Here is an 11,635-nt window from a genome sequence, read left to right on the forward strand (position 1 = left end):
AAAACGTGTAAAAGTCGAAGACCTTTCGTTTCTTTTTTCAACTTGGCACTTGAATGTAATTTTTCAAAAGACATTTTTCGGTTAGTTACCTTTCTTTACAAACAATAAGGTACACTTGTAGAATTTTCTTCATTCTTAAATTTCCGTTTTTAACACACTTACGTTCGGTAATAACTTCTGTACTTTGTCTATCTATGGGAAAACTTTGAACAACAGCTCACGACATTTCAAAGAGACCGTCGTACACAGGGCACATGTGTGTGCATTTAAAGTAGTTTACGAAGTATTTATCACAAGTACAGGTTGCAGAAGCTATCGCTGTATGCATTTATTACAGTTCAGAACCTGATAAAAAATTCGCGATAATTTCGGGAATATTATCACACTTTTAATGCGTAAACATACTTACTAGAGGTCACGCATAATATTTTGTTTCTGTGTTATCATTTGTGCAATGAGTGCAAATTGATTAAATAGTAATTAAAAAGTTAATAATATTGCATTCACCTTGAAATACGTAAACATTAAAATATAATCAGCAAATACTTTATCTCCTCTTAGAAACTGCAGGAAAGCGACTCATAAAGTCTGAGAAAGCTTGGCTGAGAAACGGTGGACAAAAACGAACCTTACAGCAAAGTAACTAGACTCTAAATTAGAAAACAAACCGACCATGAAGTGAGTAGAAACTAAATGTTCTTTGAGAACAAAGACAAAGGGCAAGTCCATAGAAAATACGTCAAATGAAATTTTAAAACTTCAAATCAAGCAACTCATAGCTGCTGGCGACGAAAATTAACTACCTATAATTGACTCAAGGGACCTCTGACCCAAGATTCCTGTGATCAGTATAATGTACCCTTAATTACCATTGTTAATGGCGGGATATAGTCGCTACATCCGCCTGGCTAAAAAGCAAAAACAAACTTTAATGACGTTTTAGAAACCAGTGTTCACCTGCGCTGTGACAAATGGTTTTAGATTAAAAATAAAACAAATGACTTAATTAGTTACATATGTTAAAGACCAAATATGTAAATAACCTGCAAAAATTCAACATCTATATTGCCAAAATAGAAACGCATTCCACGCATTGTAACTCATCATTAAACTGTTCTGCCGTACAAGGCAAGCAATTTCAATCAAATCAAAACTAAGCTATCCAATGATACACTATCATGAGATTATACACGAAGCGTGACGAGCCTGGCGCTGATTAAAAGCGATCAAATGACCCAAACGAAGCCTTCGACACGGTTGAGACCTCACGCTATTCGCAACAGTAGGCAAAAATAAACGTGCCGACATAATCCGTTCTGGATGAGAAGTCATCGGGAACTAGCCTCATTTGTAGATAAGGGCATCGTCCTTTATCATAGGTCTTGGTGCTTCATGCCTCAGCGATGCCAAGGAAAAAATCTGTGCGAAATCATTCATGCGAATGTTGTGGATGAACTTTAGGGGCATTATTACCGAGGTTTTCATGCTAATTATGAATACATTAGAATTTATAAATATTACACTTCCAACGTGTAACCTCATACACGAAAGGGTCAAAATACTTATTATCATTAACGAGTCGGACACAAAAATTTCAAGTGCTCCAAGAAATGACTCCAAAAAATTTTCTCAGTTGTTAATCTCGGCTAAGGTGGGCATGAAAATATTGCGTAATGGTCGTGGCCGAGTGATTTTAATGCCCTAACTAATGCATGTTAATGAACTATCATACGCCTGAGTGTGAACGCCCTGCAACTCTCGTTGCTCTGGCACGCGATAGGTTTAGGGCTGCTAACTTTAGCTTTTTTATAAATTAAAAGACCCCATATCGTTCATAAGTGCGACAAAGAGGCGTCTATCCAATCAATTATACCAAGTGGATACAAAACAATATCTATAAATATCACAACCGACACGATTATTTGAAGTGCGCCGGAAAAGCTAATGTATTATTGCAAGCTTTCCGCCCATATATTTAAAATTATTATAATATCCCAGTAACAAGACGTGCATGATCTAAGTAAAATATTAAATATGCGTGGGCATTTAAGCTAGACACATAAATCTATGTAAATTTTGAGTTTAAAGACCGCTAAAGTGCACGAAGTGAGTCATCAATGACTAGTACAGCACATCTCTGTCCCCTCAAAAGGCTGTAGCATTATGGCTAAGTACCACACCTTTTTGGGACCTTCCGAACAAATAGGAAACCATTGGAGATAGTGCCCTAAATGGGAAATGAAAAGACATGGTTTCGAACGAAGAATAACAAACACGATGTCTTATCTGATTCTGAAGTCATTTTTGAGTCACACTAGAAAGAATTTTGCATTTGCTAAAGGAGTGCAATGTTTTGAGACACACCTCATTGGCAGCCTTGGTCGCCATCAAGGCTGTGTAGACAATTACGCAATCTCTCACAACATAACGATGATTTGATCTCTTAGCAACCTAATCAATAGGTAACAAAAGGTTTATTGTACGGCAATATGAAAACCCCCTAGTAACTAGTTTTTTTTAGAATGGGATGGTCGAATAGACCCAGACAAAATTATTACTTTAATGTCGCTGGTGTTTTTTCGTAAAGGTAGACAACCCTTTGTAGGGACCCCTGAGGCAGCCCTAAGTAGGACCAGTCTTCACACGTAAACTTCACGCTCCACGTACCAAACCCTAGACTCATTTATTCCATAATCATATCATATAGCACATTGAATGTTGGAAAAGCAAAAAGTTTTAATTAGGAAGATATGAAAACGACGTTACAAGAACAGAAGTAACTGCCTTTGCTTTTTTGCTCTGGACATGGCATTAATAAACTCGACTTAATTAACTTTACTTTTGAGCAGAGTACATTTATTTTTAACTAAAGGGTTATAAAAAACTAAACTTAAACTGAATGTAATGTGTAGAAAAAAGTTAATAGTTTTTATACAAAAGTAGATCAATTTTCGGTAGCCATTAATCAACGAAGTTAGAAACTCAACTCAAGAACAACAACTCAGCATTATAAAACCACAATAATAGAACAATATGTAATCTAATACAATTAACCCACGTGCATTGAGTCTTTATGTTCCGTACGCAACTAGCACGTGCAGGATGCGCATGAGTGACCAAACTCGTCCTTAGGAAGGACGAACCAAAGGAATTCCACACTCGTATCGATATTACACGATGATAAACACGTGTCAAGCAGGGGGTAACAACGCGTGCTCCCCATTAGAGAGAGAGGCCTATACTTCATTCTACACATGAAAATGATTGCTCTAAATTACACGCTAATTAAAGACTCGTAATTTACGTTTGTCTAGGTAAGTCAAACAATGACTTGTAAACTTTCTCTCGTTCATACATTTACAATAGCGTCCAGGCAGCCAACCGCGAACCATGAATTATAAATAAACCACCATTGTTCATGGCATGATTTAGTCGCATTTTTAATTTTGCTAGGAAACAAAAAGAGTTTTAATTACGTGAGAAGTAACGAAGGGCCGTTAACCCTGCTAGCTAATTAGTACACAGGAAAGCTGATAATTAGCCGGTGGAGTAGCGAGGTATTAGATAAATAATAAAGTTTATCTTAGAAGCGATGTTCCTTCTAAGGCTTACGTGGAAATTGCTTTATAACTAAGTAAAATAAACAATTATTAGACGCAGTATAACAATTTGCTTCAACGCCAGGATGTTAGGTAAGATCTCAATTTTGGTAGTTTTAGAGAAAACGGATATGGCCTAATAGATCCAAAGTGATTACAGTCTAGACTAAAACCTGTGTAACTAAGGTATAGTGGTATCTCTTTCGTTTATTACCGCATTTATTAGGTGCGAGTTAGACAGCGAAGATTTTATCGCTTCCATAGGTATTCTAACAGGCTTAATTGAATTGCAAAAAGTTTGCCTTATTATCAGCACTGAGCTAAACTCATTTGGCGGACTTCGCAAGTCTTTGAAATTTTACTCTCACAACATGAGAAGAATGAGTTGCTCCAGTTATGCGTAAAATCAGTTCAGAAAATTATATAATGGCACCGTTAGGCCCAGTTTCAATTACTTCTGGTCGGAAGAAAATAACAAAATAAAACGTATGTGTCAGAACAGACAACCTATCATTACGGTTAGATATGAAATTTTGACCGAATCATTGTCATTACAGTCTATTAGGCGGTAGCCAACAAAAAGACAATAAGTTTAAGGTATTGACTTTTGATTGGTACAGCACTTAATAGCTATTTTTTGTTGATCTGAACATTTATTATTAGTACACTTAAGGCTTGAGAAGCAAAAATAAGTGTTGCGAAAGAAAACTTCAGACGATGCTACCTACTTTTTGTTACTTACCGAAAACAAGAAGACAATAGGTACTTAAGTCATTATTGTAACCGAATAGCTCGGCGTTAAATACTTGAAGATGCATAGACAAGCATCTTGTGGGTACAATGGCGTACATTCCAAACGTACTTAATTAGCTAAGGTAATTACGATCCTCAGCGTCCCTGATCCAACTAATACGGAAGAAAATTACCTAACGACTATCATAAATTGTCATGGAAGCACTCGTAATCTACTCACTAAATTGCAGGTTAGAATCTTCGTTGCGTAATAAGGGAACCTTTTTCCACGAAGCAAATGAAAATGTAATTTTGTAGAATTATCTTAGAGTAGCACTTTGCCTAGATAGAATTTAAATGAAATCTGCAAGTCAACGGCAAAAAATTGCACATTTTATGGCATTTTGTCGTGGTTTCCTATTACGTTTTCAAATTACAGCTCTCTTTGATCCGACAAGTGCTTCTGTCAGACATAAACACACTGTAAAAACTTGATAACTTGCGGTAAAGCATCAATATTTTAACCAACAGTGAGAATTGTTTAGTCCAATTTGGCGTATCGTGTAACCGCAAACATTTCATAACTTTATTATCTCATAATTTGCTACGAAATGTGTTCCTTGTAAAAAGGTAACATTGGAATAAATTGTGGACAATATGATGTCACTTAGTAATTATTTATAACATTAGGACTTGTGCTTGATGTAGACGGGCTGCCATGCGGTCGTAACCTTATATGTCTGTCGGTGTAGTGTTCCAGCCACCCACACCTTTACCGTATTCCGTAAGCCATATGCTTCTCGAAGTCGTGATCTAGGTCCCTATTAAAATAGAGCCAGGAAGAGAAGAAGCCAAACAGTTGGTATTTTTGTATAAATTGGGTTATTTTATAATTTGGCCGACGTTTTTGGTGGTTTTAGCCACTAACTTCTATAATTTCGAAATTATCAATATTCGACAAATAACAAACGGGATAAATAGAACGGGATTTACTAGTAAAATCCAAAACTTCAAACTTTCGATCGTCTCGTAGTCTGAAAATGAAAATAACCTATCACTGAAACCATGCTTTGCATGTCGTAATACTCGCGAAAACGTAACCTTGACAAACCTGTGAGGTTTGTTCACATCACCGATCCCTGAAGCGTGACCAAATTGAGCTACGATCAGTTTTTTGCCTAGACCAAAAGTAATAGGCATTGTTATTACTGGCTAGATATAAGAAGACAGCCATAGTTAATCAAAATTATTACGTTATTCAGTGCGCTACTACTGGGAACTGTATTTCGATTTAACATTAACAAATAGAAATATCCATTGCTTGTTTTTTGAATACCGTCAATAACCCTTTTTGTATGGTGAGTACCGAAAATTTGCCGTCAAATTACTATGTCGCACTATCACACGCACCGCTGATGAGTAATCCTAGTGGCAAAATTGATGAAAAAAATCTTGTAGCCTCCAAGCCAAGCCAAGTTGAGAAGCCAAATAACTAGGAGAAATTGAGTAAGAATACTTTGGAGCTTTTTGTAATGGGAAGGCGGCGTTCTCTCATCTGATGGTAAGCAACGATGCGACCTACGACGCATGGAGATAGACATAGTAGAGAAAATATATTTTCTGCAAAATGTATATTAAAAATTGTTCATGAGACGTAATTTCCACCTGGTGTGTTTAATGCACTAATAGACTCGACAAGTTACGTCAATTATTTATTATTTTAATTTATGTAAATCACTATACCTACATCTTTTGATATTTCCAAGCTATGTAAAAAATATAGAATTAATTTGACAATAAGTACCTAACACCGCATAAGTAGGTATTTTAATAAGGTCACTGACCTGCTCAGTGCAGTTTTTACATCATTGTCAACATTTTCCTAGTAAATCCGCTTTTCTTATTTATTTGTTTTAAAAACTAATAAATAATTGTATGTCATCTTTCTTAGATTAGTAAGATAAGAACACTATTTACATAAATGTATATTTATTATGAAGTATTTTTGGTAACTATGTATGTAAAAAAAGGAAGTTTAGCAGCTACCCAGTTAAAAATAAATTAAAATTAGTAATCTGTGAAATTTATTTTAAAAAGCTAGGTAAATAAAGGCTTGTAAGAACGAAAATAAATGTCTCAATTATTGAAATTTTGTGCTCAACTAATTCACATAATATTGTTGATTGCAAATAGATAAAAGCAAAAATTTTTTTTAACATCATTTCAGTTCCTACTTCAATACCATTTTATTAGAAAAAAATTGAACAAATAATTGTTGTTATGTTTAATAATAAAAAAATTGCATAGATAGTGTATAAAGTATGCAAATGTATATGTGCATATACATATGTATAGAATATGCAGGTATAACTATTTATATTGCATTTGGAACACCTATGTCTTTTTTTTAAGGGATAGGGGGCAAACGAGCATACATATCACCTGATATAAGCGATCACCGCCGCACACGGACATTGACACACAATGAGCAACTTAATTTTATTTTACTCTTGTTGCAATGAATATTAGGGAATATGTAGCGTAAAGCGTTGCGGCTGTGCTTTACCTAACTTATGCACAAATGTACAATTGACCTTCCTCAATTTTATTATTGTCTCTTATCATTACTTATAGTCTCTCATCATCATCTCTTATCAGTATAACTTATGCACAAATGTACAAAACACCAAAATTTTAATATTGTCACGTCATTAATTATTGGGTATTTTACAGGAAATCAAATTACCTATTTTGTTTCATATTAGTACTACCAATTTTTCAATGACTGCAAAGCTATGAAGCTTTCTATCATAATTAAAATCAAATTATGCTACAATTTTTAAGTATAGCGGAGCGAATAGGTTAACGATGTTACAGCACATAGATAAAATGTCTATTCTTTTAAAGTTAAAATTGACATAAATGCAATAGCCAATGGATGTTTGCAAAATCACAGATGGTGCTTATGTCTTAACTAGAAATTTTCATGACTCAGCAAAAAATTTATACTTGTAAAAATTTATACCTGTGTGTGTTGCAGGGAATAAAGTATCAGTGTTATTTTAATTAATAATACCATGTTACATACCTACTTTTATGTCATAATTAAAACAGATAGTTATTTAAACATTTCTATGTCAGTAAAAGTAATATTTAAGTATCACATGACCTGAATTAGCTTCTAAACATCAACAACCAATTTGTAATAATCTAAAATGATGGAAATATTTGTGACAAAAATATGGTTTTATAATTATCCTTATTTCTAAAATTATAGATAAATAATATTTTTACCCACATTAACAAAATCACAGTCTATGCAGGAAAAAAATATCATAATTGTTGCAAACATTTTAGGCCTACAATTATGGAAAATAACTCATTCTAATTAGTTAGTTGAAAATTGTATTTACAAATATAATATACAAACTAATAAGTAGCTATGTGAAGATTTCAAATATCTAATAACAAATTGTATTGATAACAAATAGTTAATAATAATTTCCCAATCATAGTAAATCAATAAAGTGTAGCATTCAAGATAACAAAATTAAAGTTCTTCATATTTACTCAACATCTTATCTTGTTGTCCTAAATCATTACCGCTTCTTGTGTAACTAATTTTAAATATGGAATCCAATAACAAACTATTGTAACCTTAACCTTAGACATGTTCCAAATATGAAATTGTGCTCGCTTGATTTAATAATCTAATTGTTACCCAATATACTACTGGTCTATGGCCTATAAATCTATTATTTACCTTGGAATGCCGTCTGCCAGTTGTTCCCAGCTCGACAAGGCGTAAATCTGTCTCCATTTGTGTGTTCTGCTGGGAATCTGATGCATTGCTTCTTGCTCAAGGGGCTGCACTGCTGCAGCAGCCTTGTCTCATAGTGCTTGCTGAACATTTTTCACGTTAATAGTCCGAGTCCGTCACACAATAACTGAACAATCCTTGAATAGTCTTATAACACAAAACTTGAGGGTATATGGAAGAATGAAGACTAGAATATTAAATAAGACAGAAGTGTTCTCAATCGAACATCGTCTATCGATGATATGTCCTGACTACAATGTTTACTTCAATGTCCGGAGTCAAAACAAACAACATCGGACGCAGGAGCGCTCTCACTGACTGCTCTGAACCATTTGACTACATTCGACATGCTCCAAAGCACAACTGAACACATCGTCCACGGTATTGAAAGATAACGCACATAACGAGATAGTCCCACAAAATGTTGTGTGATGATGTTGTATACTACAGACAAGCACAATTTAAGGATTTTGGTTGATATTTAACGTTGTAAATTGTAACAATTCCTTTAAAAAATGATAAAATATTTCTTTCGCGGAATGTCACACAGCATAAATAAAAAAAATGTTGCAAGACTAAAAAAAAAATAATCTTTGAATGCAACGGTTCTTTGAAATGTCTTTGAATTGCTACATTCCAATAAAAACAATGGCGCTAGTGTGTTAATATTTATTTATAGATTCTATTACATATTTCTATTATTCTATTTATTTCGTTTGTAAAATTCAAAACTATTTTTCCAGTAAAATAATATTTTGATTTTTTAAATCAAATTAAATAATTTAATATGTCTCACGAAAGTTATAAGAAATACGTGAAGCATAATACAATAGGTATTTTTACATGAATGTTGTAATCCCAAATTAGATCAAAATTAAGTTTAACCAGGTAAACTAAGTCATCGGTAAAATGTTTAAGGGTCAATTTCACCAAAGTCGAATAACGTTGTTATTTACTTTCGGGTAGCCATATTTTTCCAACGACTACTAGTCGTTAATGAGTCGTGTAGTTTGAAACTTTCATTGAAAGAATGAGAAGAAAAAAAATAATATTTAATTTGTATGTATAATATACGTTCCTTTAGTCAAATCCTTTATAAAATCATTCCAAAGTAGTCTTTTAACTAGTCTTGAGTTAGCTTAACCGCTGTGTAACATGGGGAAATGTAAAATAAGGTAATCGAAGAGTAAATGGAGCTAATAATTTACTCTTATTATACGACTTATTTATTTTAGTTTACGTACTTTTAAATACTTTTATTACAATATTGTGGTTATTTTATTGTATTTTATTATTTTTAGACGCATAATTTATCGTGTCGCGTGTGATTAATTCTATAATTCATAACACCATCATTTTAACGCGTCTTTGTCCACTGCTTGTTGCTGACCCATCCATGTGTATACCAAATATATTTCGTATTTAAGTTACTCTTGATTAAAAAAAAATGTCTACGACAAATATCACACCAAAATACCAGATGATTGTTCAATCGTCAGGAAGGGGGTATTACTAATTTTTGACCCTAACAAACTGGAGAAGCTAAATGAAACCGTTTAGAAATGTCGCTGGTCATTTATATAGATTTTTCTATAAAATTAAATGTTTATGGCTTTAAATTGACAATACTAACAAACTTGACACTTGACACTCACATGACATGGGCATACTGTCAAGTGTCGCTATTGCGTCGTTGTCAATATTATATTTTGGAATTGAAAGTTCCGAGACGAAAGGTAAACTATTTATTGACGACTTGATGAGCTAATGGTATTTTACCATTAATTTCCAATTAAAGTTGAATTAATCTTTTGATTTGTTTCCAAGTATGAGTACCAGCAAACCAAGGCGAAATGAGGACGGCGGATCGGAAGATTCACCTCCATACTCCAGGTTGTTTATTGTTTGCGAACGCCGCTTAACTGAGGAAGATTTCAGGGAAGCTTTCTCAAAATTTGGGTCAATCGAGGACATACGGATACCACGCAATCATGCAACAGGGCAGTCGAAAGGAGTTGTGTACATAAAGTTTTCTAAAACTAGTGAAGCGGCGCATGCTTTGGAAGCGATGGATAAAAAATCGATTAAAGGCTACGGTCGCACGTTAAAGGTGATGGTAGCTTCTAGTCGGTCCGATATCCACACGGAAGATAACAATGAGAACAAATATAAAAGGCTGTTCATAACGGTACCTCAGATAACCACTGAAAAGGAGATAGAGGAGACATTCAGTCAGTACGGTAATGTAGTGTCTGTCGTCATTCAAAGAGATCGTGTAACTGGTAATCCTAAAGGTTTTGCTTATGTCTCATATAGCAAATTCTCTGAAGCAGCCACTGCTTTTGAAGAGTGTGACAGGAAATACCGTGCTATATTTGCTATGCCTAAAGAGAACTATGTGAGACGTTCTGAATCTATGTTTGATTCAAATATCAATGAGTTAATCAACATCCCTTCGTGCAGTAATGCTACTCTTGTGTCCATGATGAACACTCCTGCTAAGGGTTACACCAGAGTAACCTTCATGTGTTGTCCAAATTTAACTAGAATTAATGTTGAAAACTTATTTGACCTTATTCCCGGTCTTATAGATTTGCAATATTTTATTGATGTAAATCGTCGCTGCGGCACAGGTCTTGCTTCTTATTCTAATCCGGTCTCTGCTGCGTATGCAGTTGACAAGTTGAATGAATTTGAGTATCCACCTGGTTTGAAAATATTTGTGAAGCCTGAGATATCTAGGTTTGATATGCATAATCAAAATTTCAATAAATTGTCAGATGCTGCATTTAATTTGAAGAAAGCTATTAGTTCTGCTCAGTCCCCTAATCCTGACTTAGCTCAGTTAACTGAAGCTATTGGTGAAGCTTCCAGGCTGCTTAAGCTGGCCACGACAGGAGCTACAGATGATGTTGCCTATGACACGAATGACTTGAGCTACTGTAGTGTGAAGTTGCCTCCTCCGCAGCCACTGGCTGACATTGACAGTGTTGTTGCTAAGAGATGTTTCTTGGTGTGCCAGCCTCAACCTCCTCCTTTGACAGTTTTACGTGACATATTCTGTAGGTTCGGGAACCTTATTAATGTTTATACATTACCCAATAAGACTGTTGGCTATGCTCGGTATGCCTGTTCAAAATCTGCCGATACTGCAATGCAGGTGTTACACGGAGCAGAAGTTTGTGGTGTCCGAATAAAAGTTTTAGAAGCAGACGATGAAAGAGCTCCAAGAAAGAGGAGAATGATAGAACAATGAACAAAATGACAGACAGACAGTGGACAATGCCTCTCACAATAAAGGACAACTTACTTTACTACTGACTAGCATAATAATTATATGACAATGTAGCTTTGACATAATAAACGAAGTGTGAATTCAAAAACAAGAATTAATTTCAATCTGGAGCAGAGATTATGAAATAATCTTTGCCGGAGGTCCTTCCTATGAATATGTTTCACCTTATAGGTATCAATTAAATATTAA

General features: G+C 34.5%; 2 protein-coding genes across 2 annotated transcripts in view; one reads left to right on the forward strand and one right to left on the reverse strand.

Annotated features, from left to right (window-relative positions):
- LOC118263056 (seminal metalloprotease 1-like) overlaps positions 1-11,635 on the reverse strand; it is a 418,985-nt gene that overhangs the window by 540 nt on the left and 406,810 nt on the right. The window lies entirely within an intron of this gene.
- On the forward strand, positions 9,745-11,540 carry LOC118262478 (RNA-binding protein 45). Its single transcript, XM_035573876.2, has 2 exons — positions 9,745-9,887; positions 9,979-11,540. Exon 2 carries the CDS (start codon positions 9,980-9,982, stop codon positions 11,405-11,407), a length of 1,428 nt encoding a protein of 475 aa, XP_035429769.1. The 5' UTR covers positions 9,745-9,887; position 9,979; the 3' UTR covers positions 11,408-11,540.

Source organism: Spodoptera frugiperda, chromosome 12 (genome assembly GCF_023101765.2).
Source record: "Spodoptera frugiperda isolate SF20-4 chromosome 12, AGI-APGP_CSIRO_Sfru_2.0, whole genome shotgun sequence".
Classification (NCBI taxonomy): domain Eukaryota; kingdom Metazoa; phylum Arthropoda; class Insecta; order Lepidoptera; family Noctuidae; genus Spodoptera; species Spodoptera frugiperda.

Coding starts and splice junctions, on each gene's coding strand:
- LOC118262478 (XM_035573876.2), top strand. CDS start 9,980: ATGAGTACCAGCAAACCAAGGCGAAATGAGGACGGCGGATCGGAAGAT.